The sequence below is a fragment of the Serinus canaria genome, chromosome 12, assembly GCF_022539315.1.
Source record: "Serinus canaria isolate serCan28SL12 chromosome 12, serCan2020, whole genome shotgun sequence".
Taxonomy (NCBI): Eukaryota; Metazoa; Chordata; class Aves; order Passeriformes; family Fringillidae; genus Serinus; species Serinus canaria.
In genome coordinates, this window is record NC_066326.1 from 20,745,597 (window position 1) to 20,773,524 (window position 27,928).

The 27,928-nt window shown below is 40.8% G+C and overlaps 1 protein-coding gene across 7 annotated transcripts in view; it reads right to left on the reverse strand.

The window, feature by feature from the left end:
- Positions 1–27,928, reverse strand: part of FGD3 (FYVE, RhoGEF and PH domain containing 3) — a 107,303-nt gene that overhangs the window by 35,394 nt on the left and 43,981 nt on the right. For 4 of the 7 annotated variants that reach the window (XM_050979333.1, XM_050979332.1, XM_050979334.1 and 1 more), the window contains 9 exons: positions 22,741–22,911; positions 17,887–18,055; positions 16,187–16,784; positions 9,695–9,784; positions 8,368–8,504; positions 6,913–7,069; positions 2,985–3,123; positions 2,121–2,179; positions 420–566 (listed from right to left, as the gene is read on the reverse strand). In XM_050979333.1, coding sequence (XP_050835290.1) covers positions 420–566; positions 2,121–2,179; positions 2,985–3,123; positions 6,913–7,069; positions 8,368–8,504; positions 9,695–9,784; positions 16,187–16,784; positions 17,887–18,055; positions 22,741–22,911 — 1,667 coding nt within the window. Of the gene's footprint in view, positions 1–419; positions 567–2,120; positions 2,180–2,984; positions 3,124–6,912; positions 7,070–8,367; positions 8,505–9,694; positions 9,785–16,186; positions 16,785–17,886; positions 18,056–22,740; positions 22,912–24,140; positions 24,160–25,598; positions 25,712–27,928 lie in introns of those variants that run through there. The other 3 variants (XM_050979338.1, XM_050979335.1, XM_050979337.1) reach the window with 3 other exon arrangements.

Below are 27,928 nucleotides of genomic sequence, written 5' to 3' on the forward strand. Positions count from 1 at the left end.
GCCAGTGAGAGCTGGCTATCTCCTGCAGCAAGGTAGTTTGGCTGGAAACCACCTCCTGTGGCACTCTGCAAAAACTCAGCCTCTGAGGAGGGAGATGGAAAAGATCCCTTTGGGCTAGTAAAGGCACAGCATGAAAGAAAGAAGGAAATCCTTGAGGAAAAAGCTACAAGAGAAAACTGCTGCTCAGAAGGTATAGCTGGGCTCAGCTGGTGAATGCTTTTTGTCTTTAAGCTTAGGAAGATGGGAATGTACCACAGAATCATAGATTCAAACGATGATTTGGCTTGGAAGGGACCTTAAAGCCTATCTTGTTCCACTGCCGGCCATGAGTAGGGACCCCTTCCCCTAGACTAGTATGCTCTAAGGCCCATCCAACCTGAGCTCAGCCCTGAGAATAAAAGAGCAGCTGAAACACTCACCAGGAATAAATACCTATCCTGTGCTGTGCCATTCTTTGCTGAAAGTTTCTGAATGTGTCCTTCTTTAATGAGTTCATTGGCTGGGTTAACAATATCCTCTTCACCACCCAGGCGCTCATAGACTTCCAAAAGCTTGTGCATCTTTTCCTGCCAGTACAAACACCCATCAATTTAAATTAAAAAAAAATTATTCCATGTCATCTATTTCCCACTCTTTAATTTTGGTGGTCAATGTATGTAAGTTGAAAGAAAACAGTCTTTCACTTCCACTATAGCTTTGCATTTATATTAAAACCCATTGCATGCTCTTCAGTACTATTCCCCACTCTGGATTAGTCATACTGGATTAGTTATACTTGGATTGTACCATTTAATGACACTTTGAGATAAATTTATTTGATTCTTTTAGACTATTACTACTCAACACTAAATATGTTATCATAGAATCATAAAGGTTGAAATAAATTTCTAAGATCATCAAGTCCAAATATTAATCTTTGGAACTTTAGAAGCAATGTCCAATAAAATCAGTGGCCAAGCTGGAGACCTGTATGCTACCAAATAATGGAAGCATGATTTATTTCTTCTACTGCACCATAATAAGAGTAGCAGCCAACAATTAATTCAAACCTCCACTAACTTTTGGGGATTTTGCTACAGGCATTCACTTTCCTTTCAGTCTGGCTTGGACCTCAAGCAGAAAAATTATTATAGCAGCCTTTTCCAACGGGTTCTTGTGTACAACAGAAAAAGCAACCAACACAGTAACCAATGAGCCAACAAGTTGTTTCATATTCCTGATATCTGCAGAGATACTGTACAAAGCTCCCAGGAGTTAAGAGGCCCCAAACCAGAAAAATTTCCACCAAAATATATCCTTATCAAGAGAACATGCCAGACTCAAATAGAAACAGATGGTTTCCTAACTATGTTTTCAGACATACTGGCAATACACAGACACCAGCTGGCTACTTCCCCATAGCAGCCACAGGAAACCTGGTCTCATGGTGTCCCCACCAGCTGGGGGAGGAAGTAATGGTCTGATAGGGAAGTAAATATAAACCTTGGACCTAAGCCAGATAGACATTTCAGGTCTGTTTGATACAAAATGTCCTGAGATACCTGGGTGCATCAAAGGGATAACATCTGTAGCTGTAAAGCCCATTTACTTTAACGGTAAAGCACTAGTTCTTCTATATGTAAAACCTGTGCTGATGTCCAAAATCTCCACATGTGACTGCCCAGCTTCTGAAGCACAGCTTTCTGAAGCTACTGATGCATGCAAAATGCACATTCTGTGCACTTAAGATGGGCCAAAATCAAATCAAAGCAACCTTCGTTCTGCTGAAGAACTGTAGGACTAAAAAACAGTGTGAAAATCTGCAAGGACACCTTGTGAATGGGCCTAATTGGAATACTTTCAACACTTTTCAAGGAAAAGCAAATAACAAGTCTTATGAAGACTTCCTTTTTCAACTCATTGGGTCCTTAAGAATGAGGGAGGTGGAATTTAAGCCAAACAAGCTGCAGAAAACTGCATTTACAATAAAAAGAACTCAGACATCCAACATATGTTTAAAGCCTTAGTGACAGGTTGATATTCCTCTCCAGTTACCGTGCTGAGCCTGTTGCAATGGGAGGCCCTCATTTTAGCCAAGTGTTTCAGTCAGATCATGATTCTGTTCTGGAATTGCTACTCACCATCTTCCGGATGGCTGCATTGGAATGGTTTGCTGCTGTGGATATCAACTCCAGTGACTCTGCAATAAAAGTACCAACAGTTATGCGTTCTCTAGATTATATCTTTTAATAGCACCTTGGGGGACAGGTTCACCTCTCGGAGCAGTTTTTCCTTCAAAATTGATGATCCATAAGCAATTATAGACACAATCAGTTCTGCCTATTCAACTGATCTATGTTTCATCTTTCTCTCCTAAAAATCTAGATGAGCCAAAGCATACAGTGACAAAGAACCCTCACTTTCTAGGAATCACCTATTAAATGTCAAGTCTCACTTAAGTCTTCCCAAGCATATATTTGTTTTCTTAAAACAGGGATTGCTTGCTTATGGTGATATGGACACTGTTTTGGTTGAGAGCAAAAACTCCTTGTAATCAAGAGAAGTCCATTTCTCCTGTTTCACCATATAGACAGAGTCTATCTGGCTTTCTTGGCAAGAAATATGCATTTAAATTCAATACAAATTTAAAACCATTCTTCCATTCTTCCTCTGGCTACTGCAAGGATGTCTTCCTGTCTTTGTCCTTAGCTACACAATGGATTAAATAAAAAAGTTAGATGTTCTACTACTTAGGACTGTTTGTTGAAGCAAACTTCAACATATTGTTACTGTTTGTTTGCCAAAGCTGCTTTTATTCCTAGAGCAGGCATTCCAACCCTTTTCTTCTCAACTCCAAAAGCATTCAAAATCCCTATGTCTGGCAATAATTTGATTAATTCAAATCTCCATTTCTACCATAGTCCTTGTTGTAAGTATCTGAACACATGAAGAAAAACTGCCCAATATTTCATTGCGCTTTTAGACAGAGAAGCGTTTACATGTACTTTCAGCATCTTTCCTGTCTGGAGATTCTTCTGGAAGTTTCTTTAAATAGTCTTTCAGGAGAAGCTCATAACGAGGAATCCTTTGCACTGGTTCAAGCATATGATGCTGCAAAGTCAGGTTTCCACACACCTCCTGTTTCTGTAATGGAGATAAAACAAGAACAGAAGGGTTTGATTTTTTTCTGCCTTTGGTGTATAACAGAATGAAAAATGACCATTCACATACAGCTAGAGGAGTGTACAGGAGCTTCTCAAGCCATCATGGGTCAAGAGACTCATTAGGTTGGAAAAGACCTTTGAGATTATTGAGTCCAAATATAAACTTCACACTGCCAAGGCCAACTAAATCACGTCCCCAAGTGCCACATCTGGCACAGCTTGAGGTAATTTCCTCTTGTTCTGTCTCTTGTTTGCTGGAAGCAGAGCCCAACCTACCCTCCATCTGCCCCTTCCTGTCAGGAAATTGTGCAGAGTGAGAAGGTCCCTCCTGAGCATCCTTTTCTCCAGGCTGAGCCCCTTCCCCAGCTCTGTTCCCTTCTCTGGACACTCTCCAGCCCCTCAAGCTCTTTCTTGTTGTGAAGGGCTCAAAACTGACCCCAGAATGTCCAGCACAGCGGATGGGCACTGCCCTGGCCCTGCTGACACACCAGTGCTGAACAGCCCAAGGTGCCCTGGTCCTTCTTACCCACCCGGGCTCCTGTCCAGCCACCAGAACCCCCAGGGCCTTTCCAGCTCAGCCTGGAGCTGCAGGGGCTGTTGTGACCCAAGGACAGGACTTGGCACTTAGCCTTGTTCAACCTCAATCACTGGCCTTGGATCCAGCCTTTCCAGAGCTGGAGAGCCTGACAGAAGATATCAGAGCTGGCAGATTTTATGGGAATCTTCATCCCATGTCTGGCATGTTCTGCCAATATGCAACTATCTTCTTTCAGAAGGCTCAAAAAAGCTCTTCCCATCCATGGCCCTGTGCAGCTTTGTTCTCCCAACTTCATGAAATCAGAATGCCCCCAGGAATGTATTGCTTGCCAGAGCTCACTGTCTGAGCAGTAGGCACACTGCTCACATATCAGCTTTGAAAGGCAGAGCTCTCTCAAATTCTGCTTCTTTTTCACTTGCCCAAGAAGGGGAGGAGATTTGAGTCTGGTTACACAAAACATCATCCAGTAAGGCACCAATGGGCTCTGCTTACAATGGCACTGAGTATTGCAGTGTACTTGTTTTCATAGGATCCTGTGAAGCAAAAGAATATTTCCGTTTAAAAGAGGAGAGATGAGAATCTCAATAAGAACCAGTAACTTGCTTTAAAGCACACAGGAAGTTTCTGATAGTGATGTAATCTGACTCCACAGGAGCATGTTAACCACAGACAGACACAAGCTCTTCTACACAGCATTATTTTTACATCAGCCTACTAATGTGGTCTGTTCTCATGTAAACAGCCTCTCTACAACCACATTAATTTCACTGTGCATTTCTCAGAGAAAGGAACTTCTTTCAAGTATCTGCAATTTCCTCATAAATATTCCAGCCCATACCAGACTGCTGACTCACTCCATTCTCACAGCAAGACTGGAGATAATGGGATGAATGTCTGAGAGGAAAATATTAGCTATCCTTCCAGAAATTCAAAGGACTAAATTTGATAAGTCACAGTCATCAACTTATTAGTAACATTTGATTTTTGTTTTCTGCTTTCCCTAATTTAATATAATTAATAACAGTGAATGCCTAATGCTGTATATTATATCTACATTATTCCATTAGCACCTTAGGTAGACAGTGCATCCCTGACAGATCACAAAACACTTCAACTAGTAAGTTGAAAACTATCAGTGGCTTTTGATAGTGCAGAGATATGTCAAATAAATGGACTAAGCATTTTTGGTCCAATCTCTGCCTCCTGCAGCTATGATCACTGAGCAGCAGAGCAAAAGGTGCTATGTAGGTGTGACTAAATAACTTACAGCGCAATTCTGTCATCGGCAGGCTTCCAAGGTGCATCTCCTGCCTGCATTGCCAGTGCCCACACTGCCTGGCAAGAATTCTGCTCACGTCAGAGCAGAGCTGCCCATGGTCTGGAACTAGTGTAGACCAACAAGTGACATACATCATTTATATTGAAAGTGTGTTGGTGGGAAGAGACAGGTGAATTTTAGAGAAGAGAGTTGCCTGTTCTGTAGGGAAAACAGTCCCAAATGGATTACCCTGCAGAAAGTCGTGGCTTGCCACAGGCTGAGGTGTGCAAAACACAGTGCTTGTGTGCATGCCTTTAGTGGGAGCAGGATGGGTACAGCCAAAAAAAGGGTAAGAAAAGGTCCTGTGGAGCAGCAGCATGGCAGGAAAGGACCTCCCCCAGTCCTTGCTTCTCCAAACTTCTGTCTGAGTCTCTGACACAGCCCTAAACCTCCACACAGGGCCTCTCCTCTCCCAGCTTGCTAGGGGATTACTTGATTCCCGACAGCTGGCCCAGCCACAGTCCTTCCATTTAGGGCAGGCAGCTGTGCTCCCTGTTCAGCTTAATCCACTCCTTGCCAGCCCTCCCCTCCCAAAGGACAGTATCTGCCTTCCCAGGACTGACACAGAGATGCTTATGAGCGTCCTGGAGCCTGCATCCCTTTAGCTGGCCCAGGGGACAAGCAGAATAGAGCAATTTTATGGATACATCAGCATAACTGGAGTTCTTCCCATCTCCCTGCGCAGCTTTTTGTGCAATTATGAGAAAACAAATGAAAATCCGTGTTAAGCATCCTCCTGTGGAGCCGTGATCCTGAGAGCTGCTTGCCACATAGGAAGCCTCAGGACAACCAGACAAACAGCAGATGCTGTCAGTGACATGTCAAAAGTTAAGCACACCCACCTCAGAATGAAACTGTATTTATTAAAAAAAAAAATTAAGTTAGAAATGAGGAAGACAAATCCAAAAGAATCAGAATTACTGGGCCAAGGGTGAAGTTTCATTCTGTGATCTGATACTCCTCCTACACCACAGAATCATGGAATGGTTTGGGTTGGAAGGGACCTTGAAGACCATCCAGCCCAACCACCATGCACTGTCCCAAGTTGCTCCAAGCCCCATCCAGCCTGGTCTTGAACACTTCCAGGGATCCAGGGGCAGCCACAGCTTCTCTGGGCAGCCTGTGCCATGGCCTCACCACCTTCACTGGGAAGAATTACTTTCCAATGTCCTATCTTACCCTGACCTCTGTAAGTTTAAAGTCATATTAAAAAAAAAAAAAAAGAAAAGAAAAAAAAAGGCTTGAGTGAAATAAAAGCTGTGCATGAAATCTGTGTACCAGAAAAAGAGAAGAAAGGAATGCCACTAAAATTGTGTAATTTTAGTATGTCCTATTATCTTGACAACGTGTGTCATGAACTGGGAAACAAAAAAATACACTGAATTAAGCGAGGATCTCTCACTCCTGGTTCTAGCCAACAGGGAGTTAATTTTTTCCAATAGCCAGGAGGAGCATGGCCAGGGCCCCAGTGTTATTGGATAACACATCAGGTCATTGCCGGGCGGGAATAGAGGGTCTCATTTCAGAGAAGTTTCATTATGGTGAGCAAGTGTGGCACATGGAGCAGTTTGGGTGATGCTGGTCCTGACTGGAGGGAGTGGTTTCAGTGACACAGCTGCAGCTGGATTGAGCTCTGCACTCTCTTTATAGTACATCTTTATTTTTATTATTGATATTGTTGCTCTTACTGTTTGTTTTCTTATCTCATTGGTGTTTCCAGTAAATTTTTCTTACCTCAATCTATGATTTTTGCCTTTTGTGCCTCCAGCTCTCCTCTTCAGATGCTCCAGGAGGAGGGGAAAAGGGCAGAGGGGGAAAGCAAAGGAGTAGCAGTGTGGCTTTGGAGTCTCTAAACTGGGGAATATCATTCCTAAACCATTACAATCTCTGTATTATGGCAATTAAAAACATACCTGTATATTCTGAACAACATCTTTGAAAGGAGAGGACCGCTGCATACATGTGTTCACTATGTCCATTGCCCTGTCAAAGTTCTTTACATATTCTCCATACATTTTCAGAAAAGGAGCCAGTTTCTGCAGGATATCTCCTAACCGTGGGTTGACACTCCTGTGGTCAAGAGACAGGTAAGTACTGAAATCTCTGGAAATCAATGGTGTCTTCAGAGAGAAAACACAGCTGTAAGATTTCCACAGTTGTCTCCCACACGCACAAGCACTTACACATATGTGCAATCAAGACAGGCTAAATTTAGTTAAAGGTAATCTATGCAATATCCTAGATGAAACGTCAAACATGAATCCTGTTGTACAAAGGATGACATTTCTCCCCTCACTGTCTTAAGTGAAAACCAGACTGACTACACATCATTAAAAGAACTTCTGCCAACACAAAATCTTGTGGGAAACTTTTACGTATTATAAATAATCTCTTTCACCACAGCCAAACATCTGAATTGGTTTTAATGCAAAGAGATGGTTCAGTTCAGAGGGGCAATCCCTAGGGGCTAGTAACCCCAGGCTGGAGCAGCAGTAGCCACAAATCTCTCTCTTCCAAAGTCATGGCCAGGCAGAGATCCAGTCTGCCCCACTCTCCCCCAGTCTGCCTGCAAGACCCTCTTTAGCCAGTTGACAAGCTGCTATCCTCTTCTGACCCCCAGACTCTGCAGTTTTCTTCCCCTTTGTTACAGTTGTCCCTACAAGTGCAAGTCAGGCACAGAGGTGCTGAGATTATTTTACTCCTTCTGGTCACTGACAAATGTGTGAAGACTGGACTCAGCCAAGAGAGAGGCAAGTACTGGTCTTGTCTTGATCAATCAGGGCACCTGGAAAGGTCAGCACTACCTGCACCTGCCACTGCAGGACACCATGCAGCCAATGTGTCCCCTCAAACTGGGTTTCTTAGATCTGACTTACAATTAACCTTTCTACCTATCACTGTGTTTCTCCCTTATCTACAGCTTACAGAATCACAGAATCATTAGGGTTGGAAAAGACCTCTAAAACCAACAAGTTCTACCTTCAGCTTCTTATAGTAGCCAAATTTTAAATGGTATTTGAAAATATTTATTTCAGCTATGGGCCCAAAAGAAGCAATTTCATTCCTTCCTAGTACTGTAATTTCATAGTACTGCAATAATAGGAGAGTAGAATTGCAGTAAGGAAAACAGCTCCAGTAATACTTCCAAATAAAAAAATGCTCACAATGTATTCTGGAAGTTTTAAGTGCTCAGGCCTACTCCTTAAGTCAGAAATGTTTCAGAGACTTCAGAAATGTTTGAGAGTTAGTAAATAACTAATGTAACTACTGCATTAAATAACAAAAAATTTGGAATTAGACTAGGCCTTATGGTTGCTACCGTTTCTTGAAAAAGTATTTTTTAAATAATTGTAATGACAGCTACCTACCATTCTTGTGTAATTCTTGTTTTGAGCTCAGGAAGAAGAAATTGTCCATGGAAACAATAGATGGAAGAAATATTTGAGAAGATGCCTGTTATCACATCAGGTGAGATCCCTGCTTCGGACAATTTAGTGCAAAAAATCTGCAGAAGGTAACAAGACAGTACCAACATTTTTAAACAAAAAATAGTCCTAGTCATGCTGATTTTAGATTGCAATTTTGCAAAGCTGACTGCTTAGAACAGAGATGCAGATTTTGACCCCTGGTAGCAAGTCTTCGGAGTCTTAAGGAGGTTCAAAAAATTTAAGCCCACTGCCACCCAGGGTTAGATATATCACTATAAGGCTATTGAAAAAACTAGGAAAATCCGAGCTGTAATTCAAAAAAAATTGAAATGACTAAGAAGATCAGACATCTCATATTTGAATGCAAGCTGCAAAGATCATCCAGTCCATGAAAAGCATTTACTGCTATTTACACAAAGCAAAATAAATAATGTAATTTGGTTTTTCTCAGTAGGGAAAAATTACACTATACTGAACAAAAGGGAAAGATATTCCCTAGGTTTCTATGGTCCAGAAACAGTCTCTGTTAATCTAATACTATGGGCTGTAAGTCTTCCATACAGCTCCGAGAGTTTTAGGGTGAAGCATTCTCCAAGTTACAGCTTCTAACAGCATTTCTTGCCAGGTGACAGGTTTCTATTTTTTTTCTTCTACTCATTTTTAAAAAGCACTTGGCTAGAAATGTGTCTCATCCTCATTTTTATTTCTTTCCTGCACATTCATGGGTTTTTTTCTTTGAGGCAATTATAGAAATGCCTGAATTGTGTAGCGTCAACTCAAAGTCTATGGGGAAGAAAGTTCAGACTAATCACACCATGTGTAAACGTGATAGGCAACAATTACAAAACAGACTGGTAAAAAAATAGTTTGCTGTAGCCACAGGGCTAACACATGTGGCCTGATTTTAGTAAAATTTCAACTTCTTGCACATCAAAGAGCAATCAGAGATTTCATAATTTCTTAGTGCCTTCATTATCCCTGCGACTTCCTCTCCCCATGCACCCAGGAGGAACCAAATGCTGGCAGTGTCTGTGTCTTGGACTGCTGCTTTCCCATTTCCCTCTCTGCCATCCCAATGCTCTGTTTCCTTTCAGAGAACCCTCTTGCTCAAAGCTCGCATCTGGGATCCACAGCACACAGCCTGACAAGCAAACTCCATCTTCCACTTACACACAGTGTTTGTATTGAGCTACAGCTTAGGCAATGGACAGGAGACATCATTGCTGCTTACTGAAAAGAAAGGAGAGTTAATTCAAAATGCAATTACCTGGTCCAAGAGATGGAGTCTTTTAACATACGCTTCTTCTGTGTGGAGCAGCTCATTGGCGATGTTGAATAGCTTCTGGGGCTCTGTACACTGAAAAAAAAGTTACAAATGACACAATCCATCTGCACCTCCACATCTAAATTCCACTAACTGTTCTGTTTTTCATTTTGTCAGTCACCAAAATCCTACCAGCAGGGGAGCCTGGAGTGAAAGAGGGTAACACATTTCAGAATCTGCTCCACACCTCTCAAAAGATCACTTTGCTCCAGAGATATTTTAATGCTGTTTTCTGAAAGAGCAATTAGTAATGCATTTAGTGGCTGGTCAGGACATCCCCTGACTTCATTATGGCTTTAAAAAAAGAACCAGAAACATCCTCTAAACCTGGAAATAAGTCTAGTTAATTTGAGAAATAAAACAATAGACTGTAAATCAACGGTTCTCCTTTTTGGACTCCTGGTCCTGTAACTACATTGAAAACTAGAAACCAGGCTGTTGGCCAGATTTCTACCCTTGCCAGCACAACATTACTCTCCATGGGATATTTCTAAGATTTTTGTGCAGCTTTATACATAGGCCAGTTCCCTGGAAAGAATTTTCAGCAAGGTAACCCAAATTACTCAGTGAAGCCTTTCATTAAGCTCATTAAAAAAAAAAAAAAATTAAAAAAAAGGACTACTTAAAAACTCTAAATACAGTTTTAAAGCACTGACTTTAGGCACTGTTCAGCCAAAAGTTACATAGACCCTTCACTAGCTAAGTGCTTTAAAATACCTGAATTACTAGAATACAGGCTTGAGCTTTCCAACAATCTTTTAAGGTGTTAGACTTTAAACACCATGCCAACATATAATGAAACCAGTCCAGAACAGAGTCTTGGCTGGCTTGTGTTCAGGAATACAAGCCTGTAAAATGGGCAGCAAAGATGATCAAATGTAGGGAAACTATCCTGGACTGGATCTAGAAAATAAGACAAATGCAATGAAGGTAAGAGGTGCATTAAGGATTCCTGGAATGGAGAACATTGATTGGGTGCAATTAATCACTATTTCTATGGGAAAACTGAAGGGCATCAAATAAAATCACCAAGGTGCTGCTTCAGGTGCTGCTTCCTCAAGAAACACAACATTGCCTGCAGTAACCTTCACAAAGGTTCACAAAAGAGCCAGAAATATCCATAGAGGAAAAATTCAGCTGAAGCCTATTAAACACAGGGGGCAATTTCCAGTTCAGGAAGCACCTAGGCCTGTCACCAGTAGCAGTGCTCCATCCCAAATGCCTGTCTCTGGTGCTCGCATTTGGGGCAAGGACTTGTAGATATAACCCTGTGAGCCAGCATCAGACTGTTGGAAAATATCAGATAAAGGCTCTCTTTGAGCTTCTTCAACATTACCTTGTTTTGTTTCCAAATAAAGTTGATGAGAAAAATTTAAACACCCATCCTCCACACAGATTCAGACAAACTGCAGTACAACTGAAAACCTCAAAGGCTTTTCAAAGAAAGCCGTGAGCTCCAACAAATAAGACTCATAATTATCCTACATGGAATGAGGTGCCACTTGGCATGAAGTACCCATAGCTCCATGATGTAAGTATTATTGAAGGAAAGTGAATAGCTTTCCTGTATTTGAAGCAACATCAGACTTCCTTTGAAGCAATCCCTCTATTTCCAGGCACAAATCTGAAGATAGGCAAACATGCCATGAGTGAAGTTTTGACAGGGACTCTCTCTGCCCTGCCTCTCAAATTATTCCGAGTCAATTCAAATACTCTCTTGAATTCTTTCAACATGCTACACAACATTGTGCTCTGTTCACTATGTATTAATATTTAGGGGAAGTGGAAAAAAAAAAACAAAAACAACAAACCACAGCACAATAAGTTTTGAAATTGTTCCAAGCAAATACATCTTATACAGTTTACACTGAAGTCCACTGCTGGCCCAGTCAAACCCAGTAACTACAAGGATCTCTCAGTGAGAAAGAATTTATCTGCTGGTGTTGCTGGGCACAAAGGAGCACTCAAATGAAAGGCACTGATGTAACTAGCTGGAATGCCAGCCACCAAGAGCATCCTTTGAGTTGTTTGAATTCAGAATTGGAAAAATACTTATTTCCAACCAAATACATTTGTACTCAGAAGTCAATCTTTACATAGCACAGGCACTTTTTAACCTCCTAACCTTCACCATCTGCAATTCAGTTTATATTTCAAGAAAACTTGCTGACATCTGCTTAAATACCAAACAAGGGCTGAAAAGACTCAGCTTGAGCTCAGTTTTGCTGAGTGACTCTATCTTCAGTTGCTCTCTCTGCTGGACAGAGGGGCAGGCACATTTTTCAGACAAATTTGTAACATATTTGCCTTTCAATGGGCATAACATTTTAAATGAAACTGTAGATTAATTAAATGTGGGGCAGTCCCATTCTTCTAACTTCATTTTGTGCCATCGTAGGATAGCTTTAACAAAGCCTGAGCCATTATTCAGTTCACTAGGAACAAGCTACTTCATGGTCCATGTTTCTAAAGAAAAAGTAAAACAGACCTGCAAACTGAGATTATGCTCTGCTTTGTGCAGAGCTCTGGCTGGGTGACTGCTTGCCACAGCCACAGCACCTCCTGTGCAGTCATCCCCTAGAAGCTTACACCTACTGCAAAGGCTGGACAGAACAGTGTGGCTGGTGGGGTGACAACAAAGATGAGAAAACTGAAGAGGGAGGTGTTGACTTCACAACACAGAAAGTTCACTCCAGTGCTTGAAGCAGCATGATGCAGTTTCACTTCTTTGTGAAAGATTCAAAAATTCATTTTCAGCTGCAACTGTCCGTAAAACATTTTAAATAAAAAGAAACAACAGCCTAAAATCAAACAGAATCAGTTTCTCATGAAGGTCAGATTCACTCTTGGAATGCATTTGCACCTCAAATCTTTTTCATATAATGGGTCTGCACAACTACATACAGTCAGCATCTGTCTCACATAGGGCACATAGGGCTTTCAGCAAATCTTGCAAGAGAGATGCTGGGATAGAACTTAGGTTAAAATCATACATGGTTATGCTTCAAAACTCCACCAGTCAGCCCTGCAAAGACCACAAAAAGTCGCAGAAAGATTATAGACCACTTCCTACTTAACAATGCTGAAAACTATACGGAAAAGTTATCCTATGCTTGGTTGTCTTTGTTGCACTGAAATCACATTTTCCTTAAGATACTTAAATCATGATGATGGTATATCTGAATTTTCTCAACCAACATTATGACTAAAACATTGACATATAGACTTTTTTTCTGAATATACATGGAGATAATCTCACCAAAGGTCATAGTAGCAGGACTGCAGGTCAAATTTTACAACACACACTGGACAATGAAATCAGATGTGAAACTCCAGCAATGTAGAGGCAGAATGGAAGCATGTGTCCATGAATGCATGAGAGCCAAGAGGGGCTCCATTGTTACTATTTACACAGCAGGATACATGACAGAGGGAGAAAAGCATTCTTTGGTGATTACACATGAGCATATATTACTCTTAGTGATAAAATGCCTAAAAAAGCCCCTCTGAAGCACTGGTACCCCTCCCAGAAGCATTTCTCAGCCTCTCAGGCAGTCAGAAGTCTTGGGACTTGGGAGCACAACAGTCCCTCAGTTTCACTTTCATGTCACTTCTTTTCTTGGCAACCATCTTTGTAACCATCCAGGTTAATGTGCATCACTTCCTGGAGCTCCTGACATTTTCTGAGACATTATCAAAACTAATAACCTCCCCTTGGTTCTTTTTTATTTTGATAAAAGATAACTGAATATCCCAGTTAATCACTCCTGAGATTTTAAAACATAATTTATGCTAATAGTGAGCCCTGTTAGACTGCTGCAGACTCCTAAAGAATCACTGCATAGCTAAGCCTAGACTAAATGAAACAATACCACTCACATATCAGGCAAGGTTACCTTCCCCAGCCATGAGCTGTGTGCAAGCTTGGGTGAAAGACAGAGATAACTGAAGTAGAAAAGAATCGTTATTCATGATCTTCACTTACACTGATATCCTAGGAGTTACTGAGCCATCATTAAATCACTCTGCAGCTGTACTTATGCTTCCAACAGCTTTCATATTTAATGATACCACTGGTTACCTTCATGGTGCAGCTGCAAAGCCTGGTACTAGGGGAAGGAGGGGGAGTGCAGGAAAAATGCTTTCCCAACTTAAGGCTTTTTGAAAGAGATGAGGGCTCCCCAGCTCCCAAGCCAGCAGCTGATGCCAACTGAATTCTCTCTTCTTTCAAGCAGAAAAATTATCAGTTTTGTCAAGGGTGATGTGAAATTCCAGCCTAAGAATAACCATGGAACAAATCAACTTTGAATCACGTTAGCTCTCCTTGCTGGAAGCTATGGCCCTTCACTCTAACCCTGAGTCCATAGTGCTCCAAATCTGCAACAGAATCAAAGAGGGGAGCAGGAAATGACCTCAAGTTATGCCAGGGGAGGTTTAGATTGGATATTAGGAAAAAGTTTCTTCACTGAAGGGTCAGGCATTGGAAGAAGATGCCCAGGGAAGTGGTGGAGTCACCACCCATGTAAGTGTCCAAAAACCAGGTAAATGTGGTTCTTAGAGACACAGTGTAGTGGTGAACCTGTCAGTGTTAGAAGAGGGCACAATCTTTACACTGAAGAAGAGGCAGCTTCTCTCTCAGCCTTCCTCCTCTATGTGACTGCAAAAACCAGGTGACTTTCTGTAGCCTGGTGAGCCTCAAAACTGCTTTTGGGAAGGGGAAATAAACTCAGACTACATGGGAAAACCTGCAGCGCATCACATAAAGGAGGGAGGGTAATACAAAAAGAACAAAACAAATGAGTTTTCTTCTGGAGATACCTCTCATAAATTCACCAGGTGAGCTCCAGAGAATTACAGCCTCATAATTTTGTGGTTTGTCATCCTTATTTCCTACTATATAGACACATAATCTAAGGAACAAGACTCAAAAACACCCATCAAATCATTGATGTTTTACAAAACAGTGGTATTTGTGAACAAAGCACTTCTTAATCATATATTAAAGTGTTCAGCTTGGGGTTGTCACAGTTGGTTTGATACAGCATTCCTAGTCCAAACTGTAAATTTAATTACCAGATTAAAGATTTTTTAATGTAATATATTATTTTCCAGGAGTTGGTCTTTGATGATTGTTATGGGTTCCTACCAACTCAGGAAATTTACAATTATAGGCTTTCTTGCTGGCCTGTTGCAACTAATAACATATCTTTTAAATAATATTTCAGCAGCACACAGGCACATACATGCACATTATGAATATAAAACAACATATATGTCACAGTGTGTGTATGTAGGTATAAACACACTTGTCAAGCTCTGAGGTACAGAACTTGCATGCCATTTTCATCATTCTTTTATTTGTACCAGATGATTGACCTAGAAACTCAGAAATGCATTCTAATGTTCACATTTCCCAAGGGACAAGCCCTTGACCAACACAAATCATTATATACTTGGTGATTTCAACAGAACCACCCAATTTATAAAAACTGAGGTGTGGACACTGCACTTCACTAGCTACAGATCATTAGTTGCAGCTGCTCATCATATTCTTTAAAACACAAAAATCCCACATATTAACTTTACTGTCATCATGGCTTGGGGGGGAAAAAACCCAAACAAACCCAAACACCTGCAAATACAACAAGAAGAGCCACCAAACCAAAGTTTAAAAAGTGGAATATTTTGCAGATATTTTGCAATATTGTGTTCTGTTTTTCTGGAAAAATCTAATCCCTTTTAACAACACTATTTCTAAAAATAACTGTCTTGATAAGCTGATAATCAAAGGAATCTGTCATTAATCTTACATAGCTGATGCAAACATACAACAGCCTGGACTACATTAGTCTGGAATCAAAGAAAAATCTCTTTTCCAGCTACAGTTTCCTAAAAAGTAATTTGACATAACTACCATTAAAACAACTTCTTTGCACTCAAGAAGTGGCCACACCAACAAAAGCACAGGTTTCTGTAAAAAACCACTCTACATTTGTGTGATACAAGATTCTGATCCTGCCCGTACTACTTGGATGCAAGGTCCTGACCCTGCAAGAAGCACTATCCAATTAACTCTCTGAATAACACAGAGCTCCATGGAAAAGAACATGCTCTAACAAGCTGAACCTAGACAAACCCAAGCAACCAACACAAGGTAGGAGTCTTGGCCTACAAAATATTTGAATTTTAACAGCTAACCTCTGGCTGTGATGAATTCTCTTATATTAAACCTTTTGATGCAAGCTGGGAACCTTTCTAAAAAACTATCTAAGTCAGGAACAAGTTAGGACCTGCATAAAACAGGAGACAATACTGACTATCATGATGCTTTGATGAAAAACCAATTAAACAAACTATCCAAACAATGTATTAAAGCGATGTAAGTGTCAGGAACTGGTATCTGAGCACTCAATAGCAATGAACAAAGTCCCTTACCTTGTTTACATCCAAATACTCTAACTTTGGCACTTCTGGTAGCTCTTGCTCCTCACTGCTTCCTTCATCAATGTCACTATCGTCATCCTGTGTGGAGTCTCTCTTCTGCTCCATAGAGGAAGGTTTGGTGCCCTTTCTGTCAGGTTCCATCTCTCCTGGGTTCCCAGCCATGCTGGGCTTTTTCTGCTCTGCCCCTTCTTCACTGGGGAATGTTTCCCCAGCCACGCTACAAGAAGGACTGTCAATGCCACTGTCTCTGTTGGGAATTTTACCACTCCCATTCAGTTCTGCAGTTGAGTCTTTATTGCCAAGCTCTTCTTGGGACTCTTTGCTCACAGTCACAGCAGTACAGTCTTCATGGCTTTTGTTATCACCTATGCTCAGCTCTTTAATTTTCATTATGTCTGTGTTAGTTAGATCCGTGCTGCATGGTATGTTTGGCTCAGCTTCAACCAATTCAGTTTTGTCATTTGTGGAAGAGTCACTGGAAGCCACTGTGTCATGGTTACACAAGCTCATCTGCTTGGATAAGTCCAGGCTAGGTTCCATTTTAAGAGCTAAATTTAGCTGGTTTCTTTGAAGAATATGTACAGGTTGCCTGTGGGTGAAAAGAAAGCACCACAGTCATATAAATGCTAAGGTTTCACAAGTGCTCTGAAAGAGAGAGTGTGATTGCCATTTGATTCAAGTTGTATTTCTTGCACCCCACTGAAAATCCCAGAAGACAAGAGTGTGCACATTTGCAATAATAATGATCACCCAACAACATCCAATGAAAAAACATCACCCCTACATTCTACTGAAATGGCACCATGAGAATCCTGGGCCTTTAGTGCTTTCCATGTCACCTTGAAGAACAGTCTGGTTTGAGGGTTTGGAGAAGAAGAAATCACTTCTAAAAAGAAGCAATTGGTTCTGGGCTCAATTAAACAGAAACTCTCATTCTTCAACAGAACCAAGCCCTTTTGGCAAGGTATTTTCTGCCAGAGAGGAGGTTTCTTTCAACCACTGAAGCATGAGGAGGCACTACTTTTGCTTTTTGAAATACATCAGGTTCACCCAGGTGATAATACTCCAAGGCACAGTATGATGCCTGCCTCCATCTCCCTCTTTGTGGAAAAAAGCCCCATCACTTAGCTCCATCAGGCACATTTGTTTCTTCAGGAAAACTTTTCCTGAAGAACATGTGTTTGCAAAATGAGGTGGTTTTACAGCAAAATATATATATTTTATCCAATTTAGTGTCTTCCATTACGAAGTTTAAAACAACTGCTGTTCTACAAGACATTTTTTCACAGTTCCCTATATCCTTCCATGCCTCCAAGAAGCAAGATCTGATGTTTATTGTATCTTGGACAAAAAACTCAATTAGTTCATATCATAACAATCAAGTTCCTATGATGCAATTCTCCCATCTAGACAACTTATCGAAAGCAGACTGTGGGCTATTTGCCTTTGTTAGAATCTTACCAAATTCAGCATATCTTAAGCTCCTTAAGCATGACTGTATGTTACAAACTAAAATTTGCAGCTTTTATTAAAAATATACTTTGTCCTCAATAAAACTTTGCACTTCCAGTAGAAAACATCCCAAGAGGACTTTCCAGGGGATCATTATAGTTAATGTTTTCTAATATTATATTCTAAGCTAAAAATGCAGAAAAGGGAGAGGAGAGCAGATCTGGCAAAGCCATATTTACCTAATGCTTTCAAATTTCTCAATGAGCGTGTTGACTCCTGCTGATATTGGTATTTCTTCCTCTCCAGGTGCTAAGCTCCTTGATGACTTGGGATCAGCTGGCAAAGGCCGAGATGGTGCAGGAGGAATTCTTTCCTGCCCAGGTTTGAGATGGACAGGTTTAGGAGGTACTAATGAAAAAGAAGAGAAAAAACAGGAGGATAAATCACCATCTTCTTTATCCTAAACTGGGAACAAAATCCAGACCAAGAGGTATGCATTCTTTCCTCATTTTTTATGAGTGGCACAGGTGCAGTTCTTTAGTATTTCTTACACCAAAGCAAGCTGCTAAAGAAAAATTACAGGCTTCTATTTTGTGTCTCAACAGCTGGCTTAGCCGTGCTAACAAACCGAGCGGCTTGCAGTGCTGCACTGCTTCCTCATTACCAAACAGGATGCACAGCTTACGCTTCAGTTTGCAAATTTACTTGCCATCTCAATCATACTAATGAACTTCCCCTTCCATGACTTCTCAAAATTCTGGCACCCCACTGAATGTCTTATATTGGGAAAAAAAGGTAGAGGGATGAACCACATCCCAAAATAAACCCTCAAAACCCAACCCCAGCATGGATTTCAGTGCCTTGCGTTTGCTTGGTCCAAAATGCCACAGGCTGAACATAATGGCTTTTCTTCCTCTCATTCTCCCTCCCCCCTCTCTTCTGTGGTGTACTTGTCTTCACAAATTTCCTTCCTCTCTTGGTTATATGTTGCGTTGTATATGCTATAAACCAAACAAGTATAGTCAGAACACTCACATTCCGCTTCAGGACTCACAAGGAGGCCAAGGTATGAAGTTTAATACAGTAATTTTTAAAAATGGCATTAAAATGTAATGTCATTCTAAAAAGATTATTCAGAACTTACATTAGTTGCAGAGTAAATTATTTAGCATATGCAGGCAGTAACTCATGGCAACAGGTTCCCATGCTGTCATGGTTTCATATTGGGAAAACAGCTCCCATAAGAAGAACTGACATTGGAAGGCAGGAAAACTGGCTATGGGATTGCTCACAAAGCACACACTGCATGGAGTAGGACTGCCAAGTGTGCCCTCCAATCTAGACTATCCAATGAGTTGACACATTAAGTGAGGAAATTCGAACTACATGTTGTATTGAAAAACATTTTTGAAAACAGTTTCTTTCAACCATTTCTGACTCTGATCATCCTGTTGGAACGTGTGATCAGCATTGTAATGGGGCTTGAGTTAACAACTGTTCTGAATGTAATTCCAGGTTTACTTGCTTTAGGAGGATAAACAGAGGCATATGCACCCAAGAAGTCAATTCCAATTGTCCCTTCCTTGCAGAAGGCTCTGCATCTGTTTTAAGATCCACATCAGCCCAGATGTCTGCCCTGCTCTGGCAGATGGGCAGCTGCCATAGTAGTCCATAGCCAGACAGTGTCTGAGGTCAGTGATAAAAGAGGTGTTAAAGCATTTAAAATCTGATTATAGGTCAGATTTTAAACTTCCTACTTTTCTGAGCTTATTTCAGCAAGAAAGAAAAAAATCAAATTTTTTAAGGATTTGAGCTTTAAGAGGACACTTCCTATAAGAGGACTGATTTGCCCAGTCTCCAAAACCATCTGAAATTCCTACCATAAAATAAAGATGTTAAAGTCCAGTTCTGAATAGACCTCTACAAGACCTATCTTATATTGGAATAATGGAAACAGGAAAAGAAAATCTTCTTGCATATAAATGGGATGGTGTCACCGACATGTTTTATGAAAAATCCTTTACTTAGGATTTTTCCTCTCCTGAGAGCTGAGAAGCCTCAGGAACAAACTGTAAACAATTCTTATCTGCTGCTGTGGAATGCAACAGGCGAGGTCTGTGACTGGCCCCGTCAGACTGTTTGCAATTAAGAGCCTATCACAGAACACCTCTCCGGCCGCCTCGGGCTGGGAGGATACATTCCTTTTCTATTCTTAGCATAGCTTAGTAGTGAAATCTTTCTCTCTATTCTTTTAGTATAGTTTTTATATCTTATATATCATATAATAATAAATCAAGCCTTCTGATACATGGAGTCAACTTTGTCGTCTCTTCCCTCATCCTGAGACCCCTCTGAACGAAGCAACAGGATGGTGAAGATTTGTGTTTTGTTCACCTGGTTTTCAAGTGCACACCATGTGACCAGCGAGCGTTTGGCCATGTTTCTCAATGTAATAATAAAAACCAACCTAAAAACAAGTATCCACACAGCCATCTGGCCCATCTACCACAGACAAGCTCTGCACTCCTTACAGAGGGTTCATAGTGCAGCAGGCAGACATGTCAGAACCTACCCCACATACCCTATCAGGCCTTCAAAGCTGGCCCTGATCCATATACCCAAAGGTTTTATAATCATGACAAAGCATTTACACTAGGTCTCACTGCTGTCCATGTAAACATTTGATGTCATTTGATGTTAGTGGATTCATCTGAATCACCTCAGAAAACAAATTCTGCACTAGACCAAAAGGAAGACACTTTTGTTAATTATGAATTTTTACCCACTGAAGTAATGTTGAGAAACGAAGACTTCAACATGGAGGCAAAGCCACTAACCCTACCAAGGACTACTTACCAAGCAGAATTTCAGCCACACCAGATGTTCAAGACCACCTTGGTTCAAGGCCAAGTGCCCCTGGGTTAGGGCAATCCCAGATGCAGACTGGGTAGAGAATGGCCCAATGGATCTCCCTGGATTAGCCCCAGGGAGAAGCAATTTGGGGTGTGGTTATCAAGATCTCTCATATGACCGGAGCATATGCACTGACAGCCCAGAACCTCGTCGTGTCCTGGACTGCATCCCCACCAATAGCATGAGCAGCAGGTAATGCAGATTCTCTGCCTCTGCTCCATTCTGATGAGACTCCCACCTGCAGCTCTGGGGCCCCCAAAACAAGAATGATGTTGACCTGTTGCAACCAGTCCAGAGGAGGCCACAGAGGTGCTGCAAGGACTGCAGCCTCTCTGCTAAAGGGACTTCAAGAAAAGTGGAGAGGGACTTAGAACAAGGGCCTGAAGCACCAGGACAAGACAGAATAGCTTCCTGGCTGACAGCAAGGTTAGATGTGATATTAGGAATTAATTCTTCCTAATTTCTAATTAATTAGGAATTAATTCTTCCCCATGAGGGTGCTGAGGCCCCAGCACAGAAACACCGGCACAGGTTGCCCAGAGAAGCAGAGGCATCTCTATCCCTGGTAGTGTCCAAGCCAGGTTGAACACGGCTTGGAACAACGTGGTCTAGTGGAATGCATTCCTGCCTATAGCAGAGGATGGAACAAGATAAGCTCTAAGTTTCCCTTTCCACCCAAACTGTGATTCTGTGGGTCTAATTATAACTAGAAGTTTGCTACATGGAAGATATGCCAACATTACAAAGCACTTTCAGGTGCTGCCTGAAGGCTAAAGCCACATGCCGGAAAGACATCTCTTCATTCCTCCTTCTCCTGAAGGTTTTACACAGCAGCTCATGGCTTCAAGCTAACTAGGGCCCCTTCAACTTTCTGAAATACACACATAGAAAAAACAGTTTACATCCTCAGTGATTGGAAATCAGTGCCCATGAACACAACAGCAAAGTATTTGCACCAGATGAATTCATTCCAGTTCTCACTGAACAGACACTTTCACTATTCCTTTTTGTTGCCAGTAATAACAACATTCATGGAACAATCACTAATTAAACTTGAGCTACCAAGACCTCTAGGTGAAAGCTCCATAAAGACACAGACCTTGTGAGATGTTTCAATCATGAAGTAGTATATTAATTTAATGTTTAAGGTTTACTTCCAGAAGCAGAAAGCACAATGCTTTCTTTGTTGTTGTTAAAGGCTGAATTGCTTTAGTATAGATATTTTAATTGGGATTGGGTGGTAGTGCAATGGCTTAGAGTGTACAAGACAAAAATATCTTCTTTTTCAGATGACAATGACCATCTATTACATGGACCCACATCTTCTAAACATTTTGGTTTATGAACTTAGTATCTTCTTGAGGCTTAGCTTCCTTTGTTCCAAACACTCTCTAGCTCCATGCTTTTTGCATGCCCAATTCCCTTGAGACAAGCACCTATTACATGCGTAAGTGTAATCAATTCTACAAAGCACAGGGTAGTGAGAGTAGGACTCTTGGCAAGCTGGCATTACAAAGACAGACCACGTGTCATTTCACTGATGAAGAAACATGAAAACAATTTCTACTCTTTCAAGAAATTTCCTGGAATCTTTTTTGTAGAATTCAGAAGCCTGGGGAGACCAGAGAACAGCTGGAGACCAGCTGGAACACACTACTTCCTCTTCCATCATATTTTGGGTTTGCCACCTATTTGACTATTAGCTGGCAGTTCTGTGGAAGTACAACCCACAGGTAATTGGTTTAGCTTCTACTTCATATTTTCAAAATACATTTGTTCCATTTAGGCATTTCCTGTTGCCATACATAGTTCTTAAAATAAATGGAAAACAGATCAGGTTTTAACAATAAGATATTATTACCTAAAATACTTCTAAATAAATTTATCAAAAATATAAACAATGTTGTTAAATTCAACTTACATGTCACAGCTGCATGAGGTATAGCAAGAGGACAAGAAATATAAAGTGACAAATTAAGTAACTGGTTATTGCTGAATCAATTTCTTCTCTAAGTGGTTATCTAACACTGGAAAATGAAGGTAATAAAACCATACCAGCTATACATTAAAATGTAAAAGTAACTGTTTTGCTGTGACTCAAATTAAAACAATAATTTTAAAATATTATACTTCCTGTGCAATAGAAACTTGTACAATTTCTGAAGGACAATGTGACTTACCTTGGGGTTTCTGTAAAGGATGCATTTTGGACAGTGCAGGTTTGGTTTTGGGCTTCCTTCCAGCCTGATGGAGACATTGCGCTGAGCTGATGTGTTGCAGTTCCCCACACGCTTCCAACACAGGACTGGAGTCAATGTGACACTTGATTTGAAAAGGAGAACAAGGGCAACCTGAGGGAAGGAAGTAAGGAAGGAAGAAAGGAAAGAAGTTAGTATTTGTTCTATTGATCCTGAAGAAAATTTGTGCTCCTTCTGAAAGTATATCACTCATTCAAGTTCCTGAAGGGAAGGGGGAAAGGAGAGGAGTGAGCCATTCACTCACAAGCTATTACAATCAATATACCAGCGTTAATAATCCTGTTAAACTGCCTGATTGATAAGATGGGCAGAATCTGTCTTTAATGAATTATTTACTTCTTTACCACAGACACCCAAAATAAAAAAGCTAAAAACTATTTCAAAATGATTTCTCCGAACAGAAATACAAGTGTAGCAGCATATAATGTTCTGCTACTTAATAAAATACAACTGTATTAGGATGATTCAGAAATATGTTCCATGTGGTGAGAATGGTACAAGTGCCATTTCTTCAGATTTAATCACTCAACTTATTTATTACTCCTCCTAATATAAAAGCTTAACATGCCTGCAAAAGCCCCAGTGTAGAAGATGCCATTAAGATGAAAGCCAGTGGCAACAGAGAAAGAAGTGATTAATATGATTGTTGGTCTTTCGTTTTACATTCTTGATTCAATTCTCTGAAGACTCAGAAAACAAACCACCATGGACCCTGCAGTATTTGATTTGGAGTTTTTTGGACTTGTGGCAAGGTTACATAAAATCTTCATGTCAGCTTTTCTAGTGTGTCATGAGAAGTTTAAAAAAAGAATTTAAAAAGGAGTGTGGTTTAAAGTTGCTGCTTTTGAACATATAAATATATGGGGTTCTGGCAGTACTCAGAAATGAAAAGCACATCAAATTTAGAAATTTGACATAAATGCACTAAAAAATGGAAAAGAAAACATGACAAACATTCTTTCCCTATTACTGTTTTGAAATTGACTAGCTGAATTTACCAGAATCTCACCAGAGTGGAGGGTAGCCTACATCACATAGAAAGGATTCATCTAAAGGTGAAAAACCAGTCTTTGCCTTTCTGTGATGTCTTCAACAACATGGCTTTAGCTTCAAAAATGCAACCTACTTTCACCCAGGTTCTTATTAAGATCAAAAACCTGAAATGAAAAGCACTCCCATTCACATCAACTAAATTTTCCTGGATTTATATTAATGGTATTAAATCAGGATGTGACCTTTTGAATAAAGTCCCTGGAGTCTGATCCATGCAGACTGCAGATTTTGTCATCAAAAATAGATTCAGATGGCACAAATCTACTTACTCATCTCTGCCACCCAAATATACAATCCCTGAATTCTCCATGTATGGCTGCCAGTTGTTGCTGGTTGAAGCTTCATTAGCATTTCTACCATAAATATCTTCTTTTTAGCAGATTTGAGACCAGCTATTAAAACATCCTTCCAGCTAAAACCAGGAAATTATAAGTATTAAGTTCTATTCAAATATAATTTCATTTAACAGAAAAATGCAGTGAAAACAGAGAAGATTATTAGAGCAGATTAATAGATTACTGCAAACACATCATCACTGACAGAATTTATGCTGATGACTTGGCTCTGAGTACCACAATCTCCCTGTGACAGTAGCAGTGTTGCCACAGGCCAGATTTTAAGGGGAAGGACTAGGGCTTCTTCCTTATGAACAGTAGCTCAACACAGCCAGAAATTAAAACAGTGCACAAGGGAAAATTAAAAGGGCAGCATGCAGAAAACAGAGCCCAATATTACAGCCCAATATTCACCAGCATGTGACTGGAATGCAATCTAGCAATGTTGTATGTTCTTAAAAAACTGCTTCAGTAATCCAATTCCTCAGTGGACAACTCTCTGCACTTACCACAGCTCTAGAAAATATGAGAAGACCTCTCTAACCTGTGCTCTGTTGTGTGATGACACAAGCAGAGCACCAATTTCAGCTCTGGCATAGCACTGAATTCCTGGTAGACGCCAGACATGTCCACAGTCCCCCACAGCTGCTGAAGCAGGAGAGCCACAGCTTCTCCTGCCCTCAGGCACCACATCCCTAGGGAGATCCCCAGCTGGACATCCTAAGCTGAACACAGCTACCCCATGCTGACTTGGGATAAAGTACCAGTTACCCTAAGCATTCCCCATTCCTTTTCAATCACCGCAGCCCCCCCCCCCCCCAAAGGACTATCCTGTTGGTATCATTTTGTGAAATTTCAAAAGGAATTAAACCCCAATTCCTGTTTCTCCCCTCCTGGGATTCGTTGCTGTGAGCCACCTTACATTTATACTGAAAACAAAAGCTATTGGTTTCAAATGTGTGGCACCACCAGACACCCCTTTTGTCTAGGCTAAAACCTCTTATGAGCTACTTACAGTACTGCAAAGTAAGGTGTTTTGACCCTTATTTTATAAATTCACATATAAATTCTTCCTCTTATGCTGCTTTATTAGCTCCAGCATTTTCCTCAAACCTACTTAAAGATCATCTCTTCTTCCTGTCCACGGCCAAGCTGAGACCTCAACAGGGATGTAAGCCAGTGTTTGTGCCAGGGCTGTACAGCCCTGCTATAGAACCCAGCTCAGTGACACTGATAACAATTAGCTTACATTCCAAAACATCAAATTCAGCAAAAAGAGTGATAGCAAAGTTACCACCATAAGCTTTCAGAAACAGATGGAATCAAACAAACATTAATGTTCCAAAGCAAGTAAGAATCTGGCATGGACTGCAATTCCCCACCATCACTTACTTGTGCTTGAGCAGAGACTCACACATTTTTTCTTACTTGCTTAAGCTGTAAGACAACTAAAAAGAAGGAAGAACAGCTCCTGCTGCAGCTTTCATTTCATGGGTTAAATGCCATGTTCACAGGAAGTGACCTCCCCCAGCTCACTTCCGACCACCACTGCGGTTGGTGAGTCAAAGAATATAAACGTGGCAAATGCCCATGGAGGAGCTGTGCTAAGCACAACTCACAAGAGATTACTGCTTGGTTTGAGTTTCAAACCATCTGAAAGGCAATATAAAGGATGTGGAAGGTTTAGAAGACTGAATCTTCTGAAATAGAAAAGAGAAAGCTAGATCACGGAATCATAGATTCTCAGAATGGTTTGGAGCAGAAGGCACCTTAAACAAAAACCATCTTGTTCCAATTCCTTTACCCTAGACCAGAGTCCCATCCAGCCTGATCTCGGATACTTCTGGGGATAGAACAGCCAGAGCTTCTCTGGGCAACCTGTGCCAGGACTTCACCAGTCTCACAGAGAAGAATTTCTTCCTAACATCCAACATAAACCTAAGCTCTTTCAGCTTGAAGCCATTCACCCTTGTTCTATCCCTACATAACCTTGTAAAAAGTCCCTCTCCAGCTCTCTTGTAGGCCTCCTTCATATTTTTAAAGAGTTTTTTGCATAAATATAGTTTGATATTAATGCAAGAACAGTCAGTAACAGCATGTCGTGGAAACCAACAAAAACACAGTTCTCAGCATGCAAACTCACAGTCTGCTTCAGAGTCTGAGAAGGGAAATGAGGGACCACAAAAGTGACAATAAATGCAATTCTACCAGCATGGGACGGAGCTTGCTAAAAGATTTATGTCAAATGTCTTGAAAATGTTCAAAGATTCTTCTTCTCCTATCCTGCTCTCCCATCAGAATTTCCATGGGGAATGATAAAGGATGGAGCAAAATCTAAAATTTTTGAATGAATGCTGCATTGCAGGGCAGACTCCATCTCTGAGGAGACACAGAGGGGCTGCTGCTTTGAGCTCTTACAAAAAACACAAACCTGACAAACCCTGACAAATTGCTCAGTCTGAGCAGGGCTGACAGAAATTTGGTCTATTCTGTTCATCTCACACCACCACAGAAATACAGACACAAAATAAGTTTTTTGTGAAAGAATCACATTGGTGGAATTAACAAATTTGTGCATGTAAAGCACAAGAAGGACCAATAGTTTCCCTAGACCTATAACATTACTTTTTGGGAATTTGGGATTTGGTGCGCCTTTATCCTGTTCTGACTAATTTTAACTGTCTTAGGTGAGGACGCTTTCTCTAACAAATGTTTCCTAGCATCTCAAGTGTCACTACTAAACATCATTGTCATTGTATCGTCCGTAAACCTGGATCAAAATACCCCACCTTTATTCTCATTAGATTCTCCTATGGTACATTCCTGCAAGCTAATCCAAATAAAGGCTGTGCTTTACCAGCACTGGCATATGCCTTACATCTCTCATCATCTGAATCACAGCAGGCATATTCCTGAGGAGTTTTCAGCTCTGACTTCTGTTCTTCTTTAACAGTTTTTTACATACAAAGAGTAAAAACCTCTTTCACACACTCATTTCAGTGCAATCTCTGTATCTGTCATTGCAATCTTGTTTTTGTTGCCCTGTCCAGAACAGCACATAACCCAGGTACCTGTGCAAAACTTTTCCAACACTTCTCTGCCTCTGGGACATTTAACACTTGATCCTGCAGCAAGGGATTTCTACACAACTGCTTTAAAGAAACCATTACAGAATTTTCATTACTCATTTAATCTGGTATACTTTCATTTGAAGAATTAGCTTTTCAACAGACCTACACCAGCCCTTTCCTCACAACAATAGAGCACACTCCTTGTCCCACTCTATGCTCCCTAGACAGGGCACTATAGCACCATCCTAATTTTCTATCTTGCATCTTAATTAAAAAACTTCACACTGCAGACCCACTGCAGGCCCATTTCTCCAGCCAGAAACACTGTTAGTTCTACACAAAGCAGGAATGCAGTGTCAGTACAGGCTGTCTGGCCCCCCACCATTGCAGGGGCAGCTTGGGCACTAGGGCTCTTTCCCTTATACATGGGTTAGCTGGCAAACTGCTATTGAAAACTGGCTACAAAAATGACTCTTAAGTGTTTACTTTACATTTATATAATTACAATGGTCAGCAGAAGATTTCTGAGTGACAAAAATGAGAAGCTTCCACACCTAATTCTTTATTGCAGCACTAGTTAACACAGATGTGTAAACCAAATTCCTGACAAAATCTTCATACTTACCCAATGACAAATTAAAGAAAAGGCAA